Genomic DNA, 24,007 nt, shown 5'->3' with positions numbered 1-24,007 from the left:
ATAGAACTTCCCTGGAATAATTCCTGTTTGAACTAGAGTATATTGTTTAAGAAAACATTCAATCTTGATTTAAAATTCACCAGTTTAGGCTACAAAGGCAAAGCTACTATAAGCAGCAATTTATATTGGTACAGTTTATCCCAGTTTCAAGCAGGGGTAATCTGCATGGGTAAAAATTGGGGCTTATAGGATCTAACTAATAGAGGTTTTTGCTGGTTGTTCATGGCTGGAAACCAGCATGGACAAGGCCCGAGTTCCATGCTTTATCCAGTGTGCACTGAACGAGGCAGAGCTCTATTGGAGCCATTATTAGTTTGGGCAACAGAACAAATTTAATTTAGTAATTTTATAACATAGGCATTCCAGCTATTTTAAATGGTCTTCATTTACTTACGTAGCAGGAGAAATGAAGGATGTCAAAAAAACCACAACAACCTGCTGTGGGAAATTCCAAAATCAATAAACTTTGTTTAAAATACCAGTAACAATTGCTAAGTGACAATACTATAATAACCTATCACATCATTTAGAAAGCCCAGGCACTTAAAAATAATGACATGAATAGGTAAGGACATCATTAACCGTATACTGCTCACATGATAAGACTGTTTGTTTTATTAAGTATAGAGAAATGGAAGATTTCTTACCCAAACATTTCCTTTCTAGTATCCCCCAGAATCCATAACGAATGGACTATGCCTTTTTCCTGCAGAATTCTGAGGTTTTGTTGTCAGAGGCTCCTGGAATAAAATCTGTGGCCTCACTTCCTGCCATCAGGAACGTTCTTCCAAAGCTGCAGAGATGCTCATATGCAGTTAGTCAAACATAATCTGAACAACTTCATCACTAATGAACTTACCTTTACATCATTTAATCACAGCCTGGAAACCTAAAACACATTCTGGCAATCAAGGCAACTACTAGGGTAGATCAGATTGAAAGAGATGGAATTATTAGAAAGGAAATTGCTGGGCAAGAAATTTCCCATTCTACTATATAGCATTGTCCATAGCAAATGGAATGTAACAACCAGCGTATCCCATAAGTAAGGAGGGAAAGGGTAAAGTAGAATTATGAAGTTTGTTTACATTAAGGTAGAATATAAGATATACATTTCTTCATACGACAAACACTTTTTAAAATTAAGCCATTATTTGGTAACCACCAGATGCAGCACCTTTTTTATCAGTGGATGCCTCTGCAGAAGAGAAACCTTCTTTGGAGAATTCAGTAAATATATCTTAGTCTACACTGACACTGTAGGTCGATGGAATGCAGCTTCTGTCGACCACATAAAGTATGCATCTCCACTGGCATGTCAGTTCCACCGACCTAAATCGCAGTAAAATTTGACTTAATAAAACCACCTCCACAAGTGGCATAGCGCTGAAGTCGAATTGTATGGGTCAAATGAGCGGCAGTGTAGGCAGAGCGCAACGTAAATTAACATCATTGGCCTCTGGGAGGTATCCCATAATGCTCTGTTGTGACCGCTCTGGCTGTGCACAGGGAACAGCCTCTCCCCTCAAACCCCAGGAAATTTTGAATTCCCATTTCCTGTTTGGTCAGCGTGGGGAGAACTTTGTAGCTGAACCGCTCATGGTGACTGCAGCCCCAAACACGCTCCAGCATGCAGTTGATCTGAGGTCTTGGATCTCATCAGCCTATGGGGCGAAGAGTCTGTTCTGGCTCAGCTCTGAGCCAACAAAAGAAATTTGGATATCTACAGGAAGATATCGCATGGTATGGTGGAGAAGAGCCACAACAGCCACAACATCAGTGCTGTGTTAAAATCAAAGAGCTGAGGCAGGCATATCAGAAAACTAGGGAAGTGAACAGTTGTTCTGGTTCATCACCAAAGACCTGCCACTTTTACGAGAAACTGCATGCGATTCTCGGCGGTGACCCCACCACTGTACTGCCACGCAGCATGGATACCTACATAGAATCCCAGTCCAGGATGAATGAGAAAGACTGTGGATGAGGAGAACAGGGGGTAGGCGAGCGAGGTATCCATTCTTCCTGAGAGCCAGGACCTGTCTGTTGCCCCAGAGCAGCCCAGCCAGATGCAGGACAGTGTGACTGACTGAGATGCCAGGGAAGGCACAACTGGTGAGTGTATATAGCAAATCGTATTTCTGTGGCTATAGCCCCAGTCCAGCTTCTTATTTTCTGCGAAAAAAGGAGTCTGTGTTCATGGGAATGGGCTTCCTGGATGTTGGTCCATTAAGCAGAGGCTTACTCCCAGAACAGACTATTTATGTGCACAGGGATGCTCTGAGAATCCTCTGTGGCTATCTCCAGGAAACTTTCATGTAGGTACTGTGCAATCCTTTGCAGAAGGTTTCTGGGGAGGGCAGCCTTATTTCTTCTGCCACGGTAGGACACTTTTCCCTGCCACTTTGCTATTAAATGAACAGGCATCATTGTGGAACACAGCATAGCAGCATAAGGGCCAGGCACGTACCAGGCAAATCTTCCCTTTCCGCCTGTATTACCCTCAGGAGACTATCGCATCACACAGGGTCACCTAGGGAAGATGGTGCAAGTTTACGATACCCGACCAAATATAGTCACTGCGTGTTATTCCCCTGCAATGGACAGTGTCTTGGGTCCCCATACAGACAATTCCTAATCATGACATTGCTGTCCTGGGTGTTAGGGGTCTGGGAACGGGTGCCCCTATGTTTTCTCCAGTGACACATCACCTGCACACTCCTCTAATCCCTTTGGACTACTTCCTCCTCTGGTCTTTGGGATGGCAAAGGGGAGCCAAATGATCCTGCTCCTTGGTTAAGTGTGGATTGGGGAATTTAGTGCTACAGAGACTTCCCTATAATGGATGTAAGGGCCCCTTACTTACCATGGCTGGAACACCACTCCAGCTCATGCAGTATGTGCAGATTGGTATGCTGATCTGGTGGTGCCTTGTGAATATGAAGGGGAGTTCTTTTTGCATTGTAACATGGTTTTTCATCCATGGGACCAGCTAACAATGGAAACTTTGTGCTTTGCTTGCCTTACAGTGGACAGCTCGGCCTTCACCCCAGCTTGTACTCCTGCAGAGCACCTTTCCCAGATTAGAAGATGAAAAAACAAACAAACTCGGGATGACATGTTCAATGAACTAACGAACGCCTCCGTGGCTGCTGACACAGAGCTCAGTCATTGTCAGAAAAACTGAACATGAACATTGAAAACAGAAAATCACCACAAGAGCAGGAGCATGCAACGCAAGAGGAGATGTTGTGTATTATGAGGGATCAGTCTGACAAGCTGAGGCATCTGGTAGAGCTCCAGGAAGACCAGCGGCAGGACAGACTCCCTCTGCAGACCCTCCAAAACGCTCAGCTGACAAACTGTTTCCCAGCCCCTACACCTAAGCGCTTTAGAAAGAGGTTGAGCAGGCTGCAGTATGTGCTCCACTTCACGCCCAGTGGAGGGGAGCAAAAAGAGGCGACGGCCTCTTTACGAACTGGGAATGTGCGTGCTTTGCTGTTTGCACAGTCACACTTTGCTCTGGATCCCCTAACAGCCTTATGAGAATGTTAAATTATCTTCCTTTCCCCCCACTTTAACAGATCACCAATAAAACTTTACTGCTTTAAAAAAACATTACTCTTTATTCATTGAGAGCTCATGGATTGTCGGCAGGGGAAAAGGGGAGGGGAACAATGGTGCGAGGATGGGAAGGGAAGGCACAGCAGTTACAGAGATGGACATTACTGCAGCTCATTGCAAAAATGGGTTTTCAATGCTTCCCTGGGGTGCAGTGCTCCACAGTTGGCTCTCAGCGTTGCACTGGTGTCTGGCTGCTCAAAATTTGTGGCCAGCCTATTAGCCTCCACGACCCAACCTAGTGGAAACTTTTCCCACTTTGTTTCACACACATTATGGAGCACACAGCAGGCAGAGATAACAGTTGGGTTGCGTTCACTGAGGTCTAAGCTAGTGAGCAAACTGCACCATTGGGCCTTTAAGCAGCAAAATACACATTCCACCACCATTCTGCAGTTGCTATTACTGAAGCGCTCCTTCTTGCTGTTTAAGTGTCCAGTGTAGGGCTTCATTAGCCAGGGGAGCCAAGGGTAAGCAGGATTCCCCAGGATCACTATTGGCATTTCAACATTGCCAATATTTATTTTTGGTCAGGAAAGAAAGTGCCCGCCTTCATCTTTTTTAACAGACCTGAGTTCCTGAAGATGCGTGTGTCATGCACTTTTCCAGACCATCCCACATTGATGTTGGTGAAGCATCCCCTGTGATCCACAAGGGCCTGCAACACCATTAAGAAGTATCTCTTTCAGTTTATGTACTCTGTGGGAAGGTGGTCTGGATAGGGATATACGTGCCATCTATTGCCCCTCCCCCCACAGTTTGGGAACCCAATTGTGGCAAAGCCGTCCACTATGTCCTGCACGTTTCCCAAAGTCACTACCCTTCTTAGCAGAAGTCTATTCATGGCTCGGCATACTTGCATCACAGCAGCTCCCATAGTGGATTTACTGACTCCGAATTGATTCCAAACTGACTGGTAGCAGTCTGGGGTTGCCAGCTTCCACAGAGTGATGGCCACTTGCTTCTCCACTGTCACAGCAGGTCTCAAGTGAGTAGTCATGTTTCAGGGCTGGGGACAGCTCTGCACAAAGTTCAAGGAAAATGGCCTTTTGCATAGAAAAGTTCTGCAGCCACTGTTCATCATCCCACACCTTCATAACAACGCAATCCCACCACTCAGTGCTTGTTTCCTGGGACCAGAAGTGGCGCTCCACTGACTGAAGATGGTGTGTGACAGCCAGCAGCAAATGGGAATTGTTTTGTTCTATGGCTTGTAACAGGGTGTCTTGAGTAACATTGCAATTTTCTGCGCTGCGGCTCCTGTCTCGGCCTTGAAAATACTGCAGGATAAGTTGTGAGATGTTTGTGATGCTCACAATGATTGTGCAGAGCTGAGGAGGCTCCATGCCTCTCTGGCAATGGCGTGCGCATAGCAGAGACAGGATTGGAAAAATGGTACGAAAATACGTTCATCTGTTTATTTTGGACGGAGGGGAAGAAGCATATTGCACCATGGGAAGATGGCAACCTTCCCAAAAGGCACTGCGGCTAGTTGCACTGTGGGATAGCTACTCACGGTGCACTGCTTTGATTATCGATGCAAGTGTGGCTGGTGGGGATGCAAACCCCCGATGGAATGCACATGGTATGATCACGCGCCTCCAACTTCGTAAGTTTGGCGGGTGAAAGTTGACTGAAATTAAATTGACTTCACACCACAGTGCAGACATATCCTGAATGAATACTATGATCATGCTCTGCACAATTCCTGTTCATCGTCCCCTAGAAGCCTTGTAGATTGAGCTTTGATGTCATTCAGGGAATGGCTTCCCTGAAGCACAGAGTCATAGAGCTTAAGGCCAGAAGGGACCACCAGATCATAGAGTATGCCCCATGAAGAAGGATTAATTATCTTGAGAGGGGCCATTTTGAAGCTGTGAGGCCCTGGTGTTTTGGATGGAATGAGATAAACATGACCAATGTGTATATGGTGAGGACTCATCAAGCATTTGAACCTAGGACCTCTTGCACATAAAGTGAGAATCAGGCTGTGTCTACACTACAAAGTTAAGTTGGCTAAAGTTAGGTCGACATACAGCAACTGCTGTAATTAAACCATTGTCGCATGTCCACACTATGCTCCTTGTGTCGGTGCAGTGCATTCGCAGAAGCAGCTCTTGCATCGACAAAGAGCAGTGCACTGTGGCAGCTATTCCACTGTGGAACCGACTGGCCATAAGATGTTTTGGGAAGGGTTTGCAATGCCGCACGTGGGCAGGTTCAGTGTGACAATGTAGGTTTCACAATCCCATCTTTTCATGGGCATCCTACTAGGTTTCCAGTTGCTTTTCAACTGTCCTGGTAACCTGAGAGCCAGTCACCTGTGTCAGAAAGCATGGATCCAACACTGCTTTTCAGTATTGGGCTGTGGCTATAAGAGGAACTCAATGTGGGGGCAATTGCCCACCACCCTGATCCCTGCCCCATCCTTGAAGAAGCAGCATGTCTGCGGCTCCGCAACAGAGGCAACTATTTGCCTCCTGATATGCCTGCTGCAGTCCTCTGAGTTTTACAAAGCACTGTTGGATGTTCCTATCATAGCCCTTCCTTTCATACCCTGAGCAAGTTCCTGCAGCTGGATTGGAGCTGTGCCTGCACAGCCTCTTCTCCCCACACACCCAGGAGATCCACCACCTCCTGTGTACTCCAGGCAGAAGTACGTTTGCTGCATGGAGTTGGTCTGATCAGCTGGGCAGTTACAATGTGAGAGCAGCGGAGGTCAAAACGGTGACCAGAGCGGTCATGGTGGGCATTGTGGGAGGCCACTTAGGGCGATGTAAGCAATGCACTATTTATACTTGTACTGCATCACTCTAACTACGTTGCCCTAAGCTCTACGCCTCTCGTCAAGGTCGTTCTATTATGTCGGCACAGAAGGCGAGTTAAAGCAACGGGAGTTAAAGCACACATTGTAGTGTGTACACCTGATAGTTAGGTCAACATAAGCTGCCTTATGTCAAAACTGTGTAGCGTAGACATGGCCTAAGACTCTTAGACCAACTAAGCTACTTGGAAGCAACCAAACTATTTAGCAGAGTGTTGGATTAGATGACCTCCTGAGGTTCCTTCCAACCCTAATCTTCTATGATTCTATTTGGTTTCCACCAAGCAGATCTTCTTTACCAATGACAGGTCTATGTTTGGTCTTTAGATTTTCACTCAATGTTATAGCTCTTCTTGAAAAATCTGAGACTCTTTATCAGGGCTTGAATTAGGAGCTCACAGAGTCTATTTGATGTGGCTATTTTGTGCTCCCCAATCTAGGCTTTTTAAAAAAAACAACACTCGTCCTCATGATTGAAGATATATTTTTCTCAATGTGAACAAAACGTAAACTGAAGCAGCAATCTCTACCTGAGTTTGTCAGAGAGCCTGAAACAATAGCTTTAAGAGCTATTTCACTTAATTTCATTTTAATTTCACTTAGGTGTTATCATCTTTGGATATTTGAGTTAATTGAAATAGCAACATTGCTATTTCATTGCTGGTCAAAGCTGCAAGAAAAGAAGAGAGGTGGTCCTATGAAGATCTGCAGTACTGTGAATGACAACCTATTTTGGCATCAGGAGTGGATTGCATTTGGAAGAGTATCACCACTTAAGGCTGGTCTGTATACACTTTTTGTATTGATGTAACTAAACTGGACTGCAACAATTAAATTACAGTAGTACAAAAACTGTGCATAGACTCTTTTTGCTATACTTACATCAGTTGAACCCCCCATTGTAGATGCAGTTATATCAAATAAAATTATTTAAATTTCAGTAAATTTACTGAAATAAGCTATAGCAATAAGCACTTTTCTATTGCTATTGCTGTTTCCACATTAGGGGTTGCAATTATTTCACTTTCTAAACCAATATAGTTAAACTCTGTAGATACACCTGGCTTTTTCCCCACATTCTGACCTGTGGCTCCAACAAGTTAGAGGGCAGAAGTGGGGGCCCAGGGAAGAATCTGAGCATCACCAAGGGGTAGCCAATTCTGCAGAGCCCAGCAGGGCATCTAAGTCCCACCAAGGAGAAGTTAAGCAAAGGGATCCAATAAAGCCCAGTAGGATACTTTTAAGGGGGAGCTAAGCCTAAAGAGACCAGCAGGTAATTGGAGTCATTCCAAGAGAAAGATGAGCCCAGGTGTGGCCAACTAATCATATTTTGAACATTTGTATGATCTATGTGGCATTCCAATTTGGAGATTTAAGTGGGCAGAACTCAGAATAATACCACTTCCCCTTGGCCAAGTTGATCCTGTTGCTAATAATGCCTGCTTGGCTGCTTACAAAGCTTGGAAAACTGTACAGATTGTCCTTAGTCTCATTGACTAGGGGATCTTTTGGACAGATGTCCCCATCCAGAAGGATGACCATGTCTTTCATCTTTGGGGCAACTGCTATGCCATCCTTAGGTACCAGCGATGGTTCCTGTAATTTATGAGATTGCCTTGTGTTTAGTTTAATATTTTAGTTGTTACTTGCAGTTCCAATACAGATCACGAGGCCCACTAAAGAAGAAAGTAGGGGAAACCCAACTTCTAATTCTTTTTGGAGAACAGATATTTTTTTTTTTTGTTTTGGGACCTTCTTCCTCTGTTTTGCCTTGTTAGCCTTGCAGCTATAGTATAAAAACAAGCAAAGGAAGGAAACAGAGTTTGTGGCTCTATTGGCCTTGGCTGAGCCTGGTGCTATGTACTCTTCCATTTAGTGAAGGGCAGAGAGAGGTACTGAACTGGAGAACCCAGAGGGTTGAAGCTTCAATGCACAAGCAATCCCACAATGGAGAAGAGGGAAAAAGGAAGACTAGAAGTTGAAATGGGATCATTACTGCCTGAAAATTGAATACAAATAAAATGTATAAAGCAACCTGGTTGGAAGAAATCGAATTACTAACTTGTTCCACTGCTGCAGGCAGAACTTAAAGTGGTGGAAAATGTGGTGGGTCTTAGGGCCAGAGCCTACAACAACGGGATCACCTTCAAACTCTACAGGGAAGAGGAACTATCATTTGTTACTCATTGTGAGGGAATTCTAAGATGCAAATTTCATCACAACACAACAATTTGACCCTAGATAAATATTATTCTTGCATTAGTGATCTCTGGATGTAAATATGACATCCTTTTGGAAGAGAAATGTAAAAAAATCATTTAAGTTCACATTAAATACATGTATTGTTCAACCCCCAAAACAAGTGCACATGCATAGTTTTACCATAAATCAATATTATAGTTTTTCCTATTACAATATATTACACCATCCCAGAGAAGTTATAGGTAATTCAACCAAAAAACCCTTTCAAAATTGATATTTTCTATGTAAGAGTATTCTTTAAAAGAAAATATTTAGATAATCAAAATCAAGATATTAAAAAACCACTACCTTCACCACTCTGAGATAAGATTGTGATATTGTGATGAAAATATGTATCCCTTTATATTTTATACGAATGTATGTATTATGTAGACACTGGCCTATTTGGCAGCCTGATATTAGTATACTCAAGTCCTGATTCAGTAAAGCATATGCTTACCTTTAAGCATTCAAGTAGTCCCACTGACTTCAGTTAGGACCGAAGTACCTTGATGCAGGGGTAGAGACTGAGCATCTTTTGGTTAAACCTATGGTCAATTCAAAGAATGAGGCTGACATGTTCTGGCAGAGAACACATTCCATTCTCTTTACCAGATGGAAGATAATACCACAAAGTAAGGGGGAAGTAGGGTGGAAAGAGGAATCATATATGGATATTCTAGAGTAAATTCTCATAAAACGAGGAAGTTAGGTTTAGATTTGTAGATTTCCACGTTCAGCTCATCAGGATTATCACTTAGTATTATTCTGTAATTTCCCTTGTAGCTTTTAAAATCTCTCCTAAAACAGTCACTTTGCCAAGCAAGCCAAAATGCTGAATTTTAAAAAATTAATTATGCACATATTTTCTTTTCAAATGAAACTGGACCTACATTTATGTGCAAAAAGTTTGCATTTTTGTAAAATATACCAACTCTCAGAGGTCAATTTATTTAGAATTAGAATTTTCATTGAGAATAAAAGATTTATGGATTTCTTAATTAACAGAAAAAGTTTAGCTAAATATAAACTCTGCACTGAAGTTTTGCAGTGGGACAATACCAACACAATACAGAAGCATTTTTTAAACTATACAAAAGTCTGAAATTGAAAATAATGTTTACATTTTCTTTATACATTAACATATAAAAGACCTCATTTCATGAGGCATCCAAAAGAATCAAAACATCTCTACAGCTATCTCTGAAAATTCAAATCTGGAAACAATTTATTACACTGAAGCTTTACAAGACTATTAAACAAACAATCCAATAACCACTTTTTACAAAATTAACATTCCAGAACACACTGCTAGGCATTTTTATGCCAGTTCACAACACTGGTTATCTCTTTTGTTATCAAACTCTTTTTATTTATATATGCTGGGTATTGTTGAATAACCAGTTATCTGAGTTGAAAGTTGTGCAAACAATAAAAAATGGAAAACCAATATGTTAGCAGTCATTTGTATAAAATATCAATTACAGGACTTTTTGTCCTGTATGGAGGGCAAATAGAAATCTGTTCCTGGAAATTTAGAAATTATGTTTTTCTATTCCTTCATTAGACTCCTTATATAAGTTATGATAAATTAAACATTCCAAAAAGGTATTAACTGATTTGTAGAGCAGCCAGTATCCAAGTGTACAATATCTATCTATTCACTCATCTATTTTCTGTCCATATTCTGCTGCTGATTTGTAAGGTAAGGAATACACATACTGCTTCACCATACCATTTGTAGACTAAAGTTTGAGATGGTGACTCACAGGTACTAGAACTATAGCTTTCAAGAACAAAGAACTGCCAAACAGCCACTGATTTGTACCATTTCCTCTTCATTGTCTTCAACACATCAGTAAAGTCATCAGCATGAGTTGGGCAGAATTTACACAAACTTTAGAAATAAAGTTGATATATTCTTAGTTGAAATTGTTTGAAAGCATATTCATACACTTTCAGTTTAAAATAAAAAAAATGTATTTACTAACAGAGGTTAGCTCTGAGCAAAACTACTGTATGTATATAACAAATGGTAAAATCTAATGTAACGCAGGCCAGTAATGCTGGTTTCTTAAGAAGCAGTACAGTATACCTAAAATGGCCTTTTTAGAGGTTTTCCTTTCCTTTATCTTCCTGCAGTTAGGATATTTGGTGAAGCATATGTAAAGGAAGAGGATATCATAAAATTACATGCTGTACACTTGAAATAAACAGACATCTTTTTCAGTCTCTGTTGGTGTTATTGGCTGCAAAGGCATGTAAATTTCCCATCTGGCTCAGGCCACTCTGAATATGTGCAACATGGATTTCAACATTATTCTGAAAACAACTAAAGAAAAGAAAGAATGGTTAAATCCCACATTTTAAGACTCAGTTTATTAACTTATCACACCTGAACATGACTATAATGAACTCCAACTGTCTTCAAGGCAAGGTATGACCACAGGAAGTAGTAAAAGTTTAGAAGGGTCAACATGCCACAGAGCAATATATCTTTATCAAATTCTGTTACCGTATGAGAAAAAAGCAAAAAACATTAACTGGGTTTCAGCCCTATGAAGCCAGTAGGAAGGTTCCCACACCTACGTGCCAGTATATAGGTTTTGCAAGACTGAAGTTCATGGAAATATATGAATATAGTAGTGTCTGATGGTGAAGTAGAAAGAAGGAAAGCCCCAAATTATTTAAATGCACTGCAATGTGTGATTAAAGATATTAAAGTAAAGATACATTTTGAAGACTAAATGACAAAGCAGATTCTAGTTTATACTGGATTAATTTAAATAAATTTAAATATTTGTATCAGGTAACTTTACTTCCAGATTCAGACAGAAGACTTGCATATTTCTCTTTGTATCTACAGAAGTTAGGTAGCTTCTCTCAATAGGACTATTCCTATGAGTAAGAGTTGCAGAATTAGACTTAATTATACAAAGACTTAAACATTTAACCTCTGAAGTGTGTTAAAAATAACTAATAATGAAAGATGCATTTATGAAAAAATATGTATGTATCATTATTAAAAGTGAATACCTGATATTGGAAGAATCTATTGAATTCTTGATGTCATTTAATGAATCTGTTAGTGATTTAAATTCAAAGGAATTCAGGTCACCTCCTTCTGCTAGACACTAGAGGAAATTAAAAAACAAATTTAGAATTTAATCTACAATTCTATTACATAATTGTAATTTCTATTCAAATACAATTCATATTCGACTTAGTTCAACACAGAAATCTGAAGGATGTCTATGGACTGACAGGGCTTTAAAATTTTGTGTATTATGTGTGAAGAAACAGACATTTTTAGTAAACAATTTACCTTAATCTGCAATAATATTGCTGTAAGTCTAGAGATCAGATCAGTCAGGTTTTCGTTTTCCACACAAAGATGTCCTGTTGTTGATGCATTTGCTTGCCTAACTATCTCCTGAGCTTCTTCTTCACATCTGCGCCTCAGATCTGTTGGCTGGTCTGCAGGCTGGAGGCCTTGGTCTGGAGCAAGCTACATGGATATATTTAGAAATAAAGAATAAGGATCTGATTCTACAGCTTGTGATTCTACATAGTGAACTGGCAATCAATTTCAAAGGGCATTTCACAAGAGAACAGCCTGCAAAAATAATCGGCCCTCATACTTTTAACCAAAACAGTCCATTGACCACTGGTAGACCACTGATAGACACTAGAGAGTTTTGTCGACCAAAATCAGCTTTTGTTCACAAAACACTGTTGGTATACACACTGTAATCAACCCCCGCTGACGCAACTGCCATTTTTTCGACAAAATAAAACCACCTCAATGAGAGGTGTAGCGCTTTTATCGACAGACGTTTATCGACAAAGTGTCTGTGTACGCACCCTGCTTGGTTATGTTGAAAGAAATGGTCTCCAGGAAGTGTCCCACAATGCCAATCCTGACTGCTCTGGCCATCAGTTTGAACTCTGCTGCTCTTCCAGCCACCCGCCACTCCCTCTTTAAATTCCCAGGAGTTTTCAAAATTCCACTTCCTGCTTGGTCCGCGTGGAGATATCGCATCATCCCAGCTGACCACGGCGGCTCCAAGCACAAAACGCTCTCCCGCTTGGAGCACAGTGGAGCTGTTGGACCTGATAAGCATTTGGGGAGAGTCAGTCATGCAGTTTCAACTCTGCTCTAACCGTAGGAACTATGATAACTATGGCCAGATTTCTCGAGTCATGGCAGAGAAGGGCTATGAATGGGACACATTGAAGTGCCAAGAGAAAATCAAGGAGATGTGGAAGAGCTACCAGGAGGCCAGAGAGGCAAACAGCTGCTCTGATGCAGAGTCAAAGACTGCCGCATCTATAAGGAGCTAGAAGCCATCCCCAATAGCGACCCCACCTCCATCCCCTAGACACCCGTAGATACCTCCACGGCTCTGCGGCCAGCAGACACTGGAATCAACCCCGACGAAGTTGTTGACAAGGAGGTGGAGTTGGAGGATGACCCAGGGCCAAGGACCGGTTTGTTTGATGAGGTGGGGAGTCAGGAGCTCTTCTCAATCCTGGAAGGTTGCAGCCAGTCTCAACCCTTCAGCTCTGGCGTGCCGGATGCAGGAGAGGGGTGCTCAGGTAAGTGGTTTTTTTTAATCGGATGCTGCTTGTGTACATCAGATAAAACTGTCCTTTGGTTTTTTGCGTTATAGAGGTGGTTGAAAGGATAGAAATGCACAACAGTAGATGCGTTTGCATGTGCTTCCCATCCCCCTTTTCAGCTAGGCAGTGAGGTGGAGAAACGTGTTACTGCATGCCAAGATTTCACGGGAATCTTCCAGGGAGATCTCAAGAAAACTTTCCTGGAGTACTCTCAAATCCACTGTCAAAGGTTCCTTGGCAGAGCAGCTTTGTTCCTTCTGCTGTTGAAGGAAATTTTGCTGCACCAATTGGCATTCACTTGTGCAGGGACCAAAGCAGCACACAGGTGAGCAGCACAGTGGCCCAGTTTGAAGCTGCTAGCATCCCTGCTTTTTCTGTGGAGTGAGATATTGGCTTCTATGGCCCCTACCTGCAGAAAATGGTGGCACAATTTACAATTTTGTCCCTCTCAACCTGTATGGAGACCCCAAACAACCTTCTACCCGTAACTTCTTCTCCAGTTTTATGACTCCCTCCAAACCCATGGGAAAAACTCACCATGCCCTGCTTTACTGTGGAGCTACATGCTTGCCAGGGGAGATGAGAGACAGGTATATTTAATGGTGATGCACAACGCTGCTGTCACACGCAAAATAATGCTACTGTTCATTGATTATTGTGCTTCTACAGATGTGACCTTGGTGGTCAAACATCCAACACCTGCTGAATGTGGCAGCTGATAAGAAAAAGACCTTGGAGGAGCAAAGAGGAGATGTTCCAAGAACTCCTCTGAGGTGGACAAGAAAGAAAAAAGGACATGGAGATGCACGGATCGCCAAGACAAAAAGGAAAACCAGGACTGAGTGATGGCAGGTGATGAGTGCATGATAAAAGCCACAGACGAGCAAACAGAGCTGCTAAACTTGCTAATCACGCTGCAGACTGAAATCATGTGTGCTAACCCCCCATTGCAGCCAATACAGAACCACTATCTGTGCCCTCCACAGACTCCACCCACACATGCGTACCAAAGTCCTGGCCCGTGATGTTACCCCTTCCCTCCACCCCTCCAGACAGCTATCAGAACGAGAGCTGGACTTACACACAATTGTGATAGCTCACACTTCCCCTCACTGTTTTCTCTCTTCCAGCCCTGTTTTTGTGTTTGTTGTCAATTACTGTTATTTAATAAAAACATAGTATTTTAAGAATAAGCACTCTGTCTTTTGCACATGTTGGTTGCACCTCTCATTGATACACAGTGTAAGCTGGATAGCAGTCAGCATGACACACTGCTTTTTACAAAGTCACCTTATTGGGGCTCATTGTCAAGAGTCCCTCGAGGTCTCCCTGACTCGAACTGTCCCCCGTTGTGCCCCTCTAACAGCCCTGGCATCAGGCTGCTCAAAGTCACCTGCCAGACGATTCATCTCTGCGCTCCAGCTAGGAGCAAACTTTTCACCCTTAGTTTCACATAAATTACGGAGCATACAGCAGGCGGCTCTAACCATGGGAATATTTTCCTCATTGAGGTCTAGCTTACCATAAAGGCACTTCCAGCAAGCCTTTAATCTGCCAAATGCACATTCAACGGTCATTTGGCACCTGCTCAGCCTGTTACTGAAATGCTCCTTGCTGCTATCCAGGTTGCCTGCATAAGACTTCATGAGCCATGGGATTAAGGGGTAGGCTGGGTCTCCCAGGATCACTATGGGCATTTCAACATTCCCCACTGGAATCTTTTGGTATGGAAAGAATGTCCAGCTTGCAGCTTTCTGTACAGGCCAGCGTTCTTGAAGATGCCTGCGTCATGCACCTTCCCTGACCAGCTTCCTGATGTCCTAACCTTCCCTGATGTCGGTGAAATGCCCATGGTGATCCACATGAGCTTGCAGCACCATAGAGAAGTACCCCTTTCTGTTTATGTACTCCATCGCAAGATGAAGCCATCCGCTATTTCACGAACACTGCCCAGAGTGACAGTCCTTCACAGCAGGATGCGATTAATGGCCCTGCACATTTGCAAAAATACAATGCCAATGGTGGACTACCCGACTCTAAACTGATTAGAGACCGACTCACAGCAGTCTGGAGTTGCCAGCTTCCACACGGCGATCACCATGTGCTTCTCCACCGAGATGGCAGCTCTCATTCTGATGTACTTGCACTGCAAGGCAGGAGCAAGCTCCTCACAGAGTTCCATAAAGGTTGCTTTGCACATTCGAAAATTCTGCAGCCACTGCTTGTCATCCCAGACCTGCATAGTGATGCGATCCCACCACTCAGTGCTTGTCTCACATGCCCAAAAGCAGCAGTTCACGTTGTGCAGATGCTCCATGAATGCAAACAGGAATGTGGTGCTGTTTGTTTGCATGGCACACAATAGGTCAGGCTCCTTGGATTCCAGTTCAATTGGGCGGTCATGATATACTGCACGACCAGCTGCAATGTGTTCAGAACATTTACAGCAACAGTGGGAGAACACCACAGGAACCATCCTTTCAGACAGAGATGGCAGGCGCTCAGGAAATGGGTCGTTGAAAAATGCTGTGAAAAGCAGTTGGAAACCCACAGAATGACGGGATGGAAATCAATGCATCATGGGATGTACAGCCTGCGCCTATGATGCACGGCATCCCAAAGGCCTTCCCATAACTCCTAGTGGTACAAAGTGGTGAGTTGCACAATGGGATAGCTGCCACAGTGCACTGCTCTAATATTGATTCTAGAGCAGCATGCACGGACGTGCTTCAGTGACATACTGAGTGCTATGTACACAGGCACAAGCAATGTAATAATAGCGCTTTCTGATCACCACTGTAACTTGCGTCGACAAAACTTTCTAGTGTATACACAGCCTCATATTCAGAAAGAAAGGAAAGAGAAAGGAAAGCACATATGGCCCAAATTACTTAAAGTTTTGAATTCATCTCTATTAAGAGTATATTTAAGTAACTCTATTAAGTTTATGTTTTAAGTAACTCTATTTAAGTAACTCTATTAAGTTACTTAAAGTTTTGAATTCGTTCTTTTTATATGTGAAATTGCAATTGACTTATTTATATGTTAAATACAATGTCAAATAAACTAAGAGGTTAGCAACTTATTACCTCATAACAGTACTGTTGAACCTTATGCAAAACTTTGTTTAGGTCCTTGTTCAGTTGTTCTAGATCTAGAACAATAGTTGCATATCTTCTCTGAAACTCAATGTTGATGGGCATGGAATAGGATTTCTGTGGAGAAGACAAAGCATATGAAGCTTCTGTATCACAAATACTATACATTTGTATTTGCTAAAGTTGCACTTTACTGTCTAGATGTGTCTCTTGAATAACCACTATCACCTTTAACTTGTCCTTCTTGTAACATTTTAAGTTGAAGAATTTATACACCAATCCTTTTCCCCCCAGATTTGTTCTGCTACTTCTCCAAAATACAAAATGACTTAGCTGAATTAATTTCATTGGCTTATGTATTGTTTAGATAACTGAGGCAGATACAACTTTTTTTTTTTTTTTTACAGTCCTCATATAGGAATAATATACCAAAGACAAAACCTCTAAAGAACACTAACTTGTCCCTTCAAAAAAATGAAACTAAAAATGTACCACTTTATGTATGAGTAGCCCGTTAAGGAGCCCCCTGCATTGTGTCATTTAGAAACTATTATTATTGCCAGACACTAATGTACTAATTTAGGGCCTGCTTTGAGTTTGATTAAGCAGTTCCACTTACTTTATATTAAACTGCTCACTAATTTATAATGGTTATAAAAGAATTACGCTTTTAACACAAAAACCAGCCTTGTCAGTCTGATTCATTTTAATCAAAAATTATTTTATCAAAATTAGCTAATTGATAAAGTCTTTAAAGAATTCACAAACGTATCTAGAGCTTTATATTATTTTGGTCATGCTCAAGAGTAGTTAGTGTCTGGGAAAAGATTTTTGATTAAATGAAATACATTTTAAAGATGGAAACGGACTGAAGACAAGTTAAGAACATAACCCACTGGAAAGGTATCACCTCCTCTAGTATGATTAGAATAGCCATGAGCATTCACAAAAGTTACTGTATAAGAAGCTTATTTACAGAGCAATGAATAACACAGAGGAGATTTAAAATACCCCATATCCCTATTTAGGCTAAAAAGACGTAAATATGTCCAATTGAACATATATCCTTGTTCACCTTCCCTCTTGTTGCTTCTTTGTTTGTCCCAATATTCTTTATTTTCCTTGATGCGTCTCATTTCTTCCTTCCTCATGAAGGTTAATTTGTGATTTAGTAGTTGAGTGATATGTTCATATTTTAGGGCTGGCACACTTGTGTAACGAGAGAAGGCTTTCTGTAATTCCAACCTGTTTTATAGATTGTTTTTGTATAAGTGTCACAGATTGTTAGTTAAATTTTTTAAGCAAATTTTAAGAAGCGGTATATTTTTCAGCATTAGATTTAAAATTTGTGACAAACTTTATATGTAATTTATTTTAACTCCTCTTGTGCTACAGCTACATAGATTTTAATGATTAAAGTGTACAGCAGAAACAATTTTCTTTAAAAAAAATTACGAGACAGCACAGTTAGTTCACAGGAGAGTGAAATAATAATGCCAGCATTGGAGATGGGAGGTTGGGATGAGGTAGGAGAAGGGGATGGTGGACATAGGAATGGGAGAGTGGGGAATGGAGAGAAAGAATGAGCACACATGTGCCCGCAGGTGGTTAGAGGAAGGAGAGGGTTAAGAAGGAGAAATCTTTTATCCACATTAAAAACCTTAAATGTTTTGCGCATAATTTTAAGCACTTAGGTCTGGATCCCCAAAGGGACTTAGGTGTTACAATACTGAGCACTGCAATGTTTAACTTTTAGGCACCTAGCAAATCACAGGGACAACATTATGATCAACAAAGCCTGAGTTAGGTGCCTAGGCTCCCAACACAATGCAAGTGGAGTGATAAGTGGATTAGAATATGACTTACAAAAGCCAGCATGCTAGGTGGGGAGCTGCCTAAGTTAGCAAATGAGAGAGGCTGACAAGGATGGCGTGTCCTCAGCGCCACTGCCCCTCATATGCTGAGCCTGGTCTGGTGGGCATGCTCAGAGGCTGCTTAGATCTACACAAAACAGCTGAAGGAGGCCCTCTCATATAACCTAAAGGGCAACATATAGGGTGCTTGCCTAGTAAGAGACCACTAGTTCAAGTCTCCCTTCTGCCTGATGAGGAGAAGGGATTTGAACAGGGATCTGCCACCTCTCAGGCAAGTGTCCTAAGCAAGGGACTACAGAGTCATTCTCACTCTCTCTCTGGCCCAGTTAATAGTCAATTATTCAGCTAAGGTGAAAACTTCAACAGGCAAAATTGAGAAAGCCCCACATCAGGATACCCCATAGTCCAGTGGTTAGAACACTCACCTGAGAGGTGGCTGATACCCCTTTAAATCCCTTCTCATCAGGCAGTGGGGTAACTTGAAGCAGTGGTCTCTCACATCTCATGTGAGTACCCTGACTAGTAGGCTAAAGGGTTATATGATGCTCCTCTTTCATATCATCATTTTGTGTGGAGTTAGGCAACGTCTGAGCATACCTACTGGATCGGGCCTTGCACGGGAGTTAGGTGGAGGAATGCTTATTTCCCCCAGTTCGTGGATCACTCTTGGGCATAGGTGGGAGACAGGTGACCAATCACCTAGAGTGAGACAGCAGAGTGCATGCCTACAGACAGAAACAGAGGCGCCTAGGAAACTTTTCCTACAAAATCTTAGAAACTGAGTGAGTTTAGGTGCCTATAGGGTTAGGAAGCAGCCAAGTGGGAGTTTTGTGGATTACAGCAGTGCCTAAAAACAGAACTCATAAAATCTGCAGATTAGGCATGTAAGTATCTTTGAAGATCCAGGCCTTATAGTTTTCAACGTAGAGAAAAGTCTCCCTTTCCCCGCCTCGATTCCCCTCCGGTCTTTTACTCCCCCTTCCCACTTATACATTGAAAAGCCATCTGTTTTATTGGCAGAGGCAAATGAAAGAGAGATACCTATCTAGTGGCAATGCACGGTAGGGGATGGTCTTAAGTAATTTTGGTCTGCTGATTGATGATTAAATATGGTGTGGTAAGGAAAACCGTTGTGATGATTATGTTATAAGTACTCTAGTATTGTGTTTTTAAATGTATGTCAAGAAAGCCCAGAGTTTTGGATAGAAATCCTATGTTTTAAAGTTATTTTTTAGGTTGAAATCAATAGAGTATAGATAAATGTCACTTGCATAATTACATTAATAAAATAATGACTTTGCATTACTGTAAGAACTTCTCCCCAAGGTTCTCAAGATATACCACAAACATCACATAATTAAAGCCTCACAGAACTGATGTGAGGAAGGTATTATCTCAATTTTATATTTAGGGAAACACACACAGCGGTTATGTCAGGCATTTAAAAAAATTGAATCCTTAATGTTTGGATGCCTACCTTAGAGTACTTGCAGCTCCCAATGGGAAATGTGAGAGCTCGGTAAGTTTTATTTATTTATTTTATTTATTTAGATTTTTTTATGCAAAAGATATATATCTTTATTTTCAAAGTCATACCCAGGCAGGAACGGAACCTAGACCTATGCTTCAACCACATGGTAGTCCACTCCTCACTGATTATTAGTACTACTGTCTCCGTTTGTATGAAGATTATTTTTTATTGTAGCAGATACTTATAAAACAGGATATTAAAACCTGTTCAAGAACTGAAAAAATAACATCTTCTTACCAGCTTTTCTGCTTCTGTGTTCATCTCCCTTAACTGCTTGATGTGCTCCTTCTTGATCATAAGGATTTTTGATAACCTGGTCTAGAGACAAAGAAAGGAAATATTTTTTAAGAAACAGTTTTAAATGGGTTTAGAAATGAATGATAAAAATTATTGAAAAATATCAGACACTTTTTGCTCAAAGACACTGCTCAGTGTAGCTGACTAAAGATGTATTTAATTTATAAATAAAAAAGTTTTTTTCACAGAAATTATAAATATTTTCAGAGACCCTTACCTGAATAAAGCCAAAGAATAGTGGTGAAATTCCCTACACAAAGACTGAGTTCAGGGTTGAAATGAACAGAATCCTTCCCTCCGAACAGCCTGAAGCTATACCATAGGACTTCCGCACAGCAAGGCTGTGGATGCAATTATTATGGACTACAGTAGAGATCAGCTGTTTTGCCATCTCCTTCCCCATAAGGTTTTCACCCTTTTGATGGACTCACTAGCAATGCCCTAGACTACAGTTTCTCAACCGGTGATAACCGCACCCCTGGAGGTACATGAGACACAGGCAGGGGGTACGCGGCGAAAAACCCAGTGAAGTGAGGCGAGCGGCAACCACCGACATCTGGGGAAGTCAAGTGGCAGCCGCCTGCTTCCCGCCTGGTCCCAACTGGGAGGCAGGCGGCCCACACTGTGTGATTTGCCAAAGGCCTGCACTGCCGTAGGGACGGCCATGGGGAGTGCTGCTATCCACTCTGGTGGGCCGCCTGTGCCTGCTTATACCTCACAAGTTCCCACCTGTGTGAGGAGAACACCACATGACCCCGCCATCAAGCCATAGTGATTGGCTGGTGTTGACCTTTGCTCCTATGTGGAGAAAGGGGAGGAGAATGGAGAGGAGAAACAGCAGGGGGATTTGTGATGTGCCACAGCCACACAGCACTGCAGAACTTAGAACTCTCCTGCTTTACAAGAAATACAGTTGTCCAGTGGTAAAGAGGAAAAAGATTATATTTCTCAGACTGGAAAATTGAGTGTTAGATGTCATGCTGGCTGGATTGGGGGAGGGGGGCGTTTATTATCTTATTTAACATCAGTATGTCAAAATCGTAATAATTCATGTGAGATATGCTGTGTCAGGTACTGTTAGAAAGGCTACAATGTGCTAAGTAAGATGATAATGTTTGTGTTCATGTGTTATATGTGTAATGGAAGTTAAGGATATATTTGATATATCTGTATTTCAAATTGTGCTGTGTCTGGGCGACACCCCAGACAGGATGGCTGCAGCACTAGCATGCTTAATGGTCCATTAAGAAATTCACAGGTACAAGGGAGCCCAGGGGTAGAAGCCAGGGATATACCTGATGAGTCACCAGGACTTACTCATGTGACTCTGGACTCCATCTTATTCCTGTAAATTTCCACAAGCAGCATGGCATAGACCAAAGGACATAAAAGGCAGCTGCCCTAGATCCATTTTCTCTTTCAGTCTTTGTCTTCAAATCTTCACCTACCTCTGGATCAACTTATCTACAACTGAACTGAACTGAAGCTGTGAAACAAAGGACTGAGACCCATCCAGGTACTGGATGTATACCAGAGGGACTATACAAGCCTGCAAACTGCACAATTCTACTAGAAACCTAATATATATGGACTTTCCAGTTATTTGTATGTATGTGATTGCTTTAATCCTTTAACATTTCTCTTATAGTTTGTTTCTTGCTTTTTATAATAAACTTTTAGTTTTAGTTACTTAAAGGATTGGCTGGCAGTGTGGTATTTTGGGAAAGATCCAAACTTATATTGATCTGGTACTGTGGCTGATCCTTTGGGGTCAGGAGAAATCTTTGTGGTAAAGAGCATAGAGTTTTAAATAACTGGCCTCTTTACTGGACCTAGCGGCTGATTGGGAGCCAGAGACTGAAATGCAGTAAAGGGGGTTGTGTATATTTTTTATTTTGGCTTCTTGATAACCAGTGTGGGGAATCAGAAGCACTGTTTGTGGCTGATTGGGAAGTCTGACTTCAGTGTCACCCACCAGTGTTGGGAGAATCTGCTCTCCTTTACAACCTGCCCTGATCACAAATCAACTGTTAGACTTCTAAACATTATAATTAGTACCCACAATTAATTGCAATTAGAGGCTGGTGGAAACTCCTTTGAAGATACATAACCTATTATATATTTTTTTTCAAAATGAAATCTTTCAATAAAACGTTTAATAAATATTAACAAATAACTTGAATACGTATATAACCACCATTTATTTATGTTATAAATAACTGCATAACGTTAACAGTAATACTTCATTTCTGTGAAAACATTCCAATCTCTGATGAGTTAGATTTTGAATCATTAGGTAAACAAAATGATAAATATAACCACTATCAACATGAAGCATAGTTTCATCAAGTTCCACATAGATTTCTTGAGGTATCAGGTCTTCTATAAACCACTTTAAAATATGCTGGCCTTCCTTGTGTAGCCACTCGTTGCCCTCTGGATGGACCTTGACAAAATCTGGTGTGTCAGGATCTGATATGTCAGCAGTCTTCCAGATCGTATACCTGATTTTCTCTACTAGCTGTGGTTTATATTAAGATAAAAGGTTTGGCTCACTGCATAAGATTCTCTAAAGGAGATTTCTAATTATCTAGTATTTTCTTTTGTCTTATTAAATCATGTATTAGTCATGAATTTCATGTCTGACTTTGCATATAAAGTGCAAATGAAACTTTTGATTGTTGTAATGTCCGATGGAATTTCTGCAGGGTTTATAAGCCCGGAGAATGTTTTTAAAGCTTCTTTGGGCTTTTCTATGAATCGAAGAGGACATATTTTTCCTTTGCACAAGATTAAAGCATTGTAATTGTAGCCTGAAAAAAACAAAGATTGCAGGATGAAGAGCAAAGGACAAGTTCCATTTCTGCAGCAATGCTGTAGTAAAAGATGGTTGCTTACCTGTAGTAACTGTTGTTCTTCAAGATGTATTGCTCATGTCCATTCCATTCTAGGTGTGTGTGCAACTCATCAGTATCCATAAGGCTGGTTCTGGTGCCCTCTGGCGTCACATGCTCATGCCGCAGTATACAAGGCACTGCCGGCCCTGTGCCCCCTCAGTTCCTTCTTGCCATCAACTCCAACAATGGGGACGGAGGGCGGGTCATGTAATGGACATGAGCAACAAATCTCGAAGAACAACAGTTACTACAGGTAAGCAACCGTCTTTTCTTCGAGTGCTTGCTCATGTCGATTCCATTCTAGGTGACTCACCAGCAATATCATTGGAGGTGGGCTCGGAGTTCATGGATGTTCTGTCTGTAGAACCGCTCTCCTGAAGCTAGCGTAATCCTGAGCCTGTTGCACTATGGAATGGTGGGATGTAAAGGTAGGTACTGAGGACCAGGTAGCAGCTTTACAAATATCTTGTATTGGTACTTGTGCCAGGATGGCCAGTGATGATGCTTGCGCTCTGGTGGAGTGAGCTGTGACAGTCCCTGGTGGCGACAAATTCGCTTGCTCATAGCATAGCTAAATACAGGAAGATATCCATGGAGAGATCCCTTTGAGATGAAACAGGTAATCCCTTCATTTTCTCCACTAGAGCAACAAAGAGCTGGGAAGTCTTACAAAAGGGTCTAGTTATGTCAATATAAAAGGCCAATGCTCACCTAACACCAAGGGTGTGCCATTTATGCTACTCGGCAGATCTATGTGGCTTAGGATAGAACACTAGCATGAAAGTGTCCTGGTTGTTGTGGAATTGGGAAACAACTTTAGGCAGGTGCAGCTGCAACTGGACTTTGTCCTTACAGAAAACGGTGTACGGTGGTTCTGAGGTGAGAGCCCACAACTCACTCTGTGTGTCGAGGTGATAGCTACTAGGAAAGCTACTTTCCATGAAAGGAGCAATAAGGAGCAAGTTGCTAGGGCTTGAAGGGGGAGCCCATAAGCTGTGCCAGCA

General features: G+C 41.7%; 1 protein-coding gene across 3 annotated transcripts in view; it reads right to left on the bottom strand.

Annotated features, from left to right (window-relative positions):
- Positions 1–9,499: 9,499 nt before the first annotated feature.
- The window catches only part of LIN9 (lin-9 DREAM MuvB core complex component), a 67,244-nt gene continuing 52,736 nt past the window's right edge, over positions 9,500–24,007 (bottom strand). The window contains exons 11-15 of one of the 3 annotated variants that reach the window (XM_067565389.1): positions 20,047–20,127; positions 16,396–16,521; positions 12,009–12,191; positions 11,720–11,817; positions 9,500–11,015 (exon numbers count right to left, since the gene is read on the bottom strand). In XM_067565389.1, coding sequence (XP_067421490.1) covers positions 10,910–11,015; positions 11,720–11,817; positions 12,009–12,191; positions 16,396–16,521; positions 20,047–20,127 — 594 coding nt within the window. In that variant the 3' untranslated portion in view covers positions 9,500–10,909. The remainder of the gene's footprint in view (positions 11,016–11,719; positions 11,818–12,008; positions 12,192–16,395; positions 16,522–20,046; positions 20,128–24,007) is intronic. The other 2 variants (XM_067565390.1, XM_067565391.1) reach the window with 2 other exon arrangements.

Source organism: Emydura macquarii, unplaced genomic scaffold, assembly GCF_026122565.2.
Source record: "Emydura macquarii macquarii isolate MOO-44397 ecotype Brisbane River unplaced genomic scaffold, CSIRO-AGI_Emac_v2 contig_2676, whole genome shotgun sequence".
NCBI lineage: Eukaryota > Metazoa > Chordata > Testudines > Chelidae > Emydura > Emydura macquarii.
The sequence above is the reverse complement of the archived record's forward strand: the minus strand, read 5'-3'. Positions and strand labels throughout refer to the sequence as shown.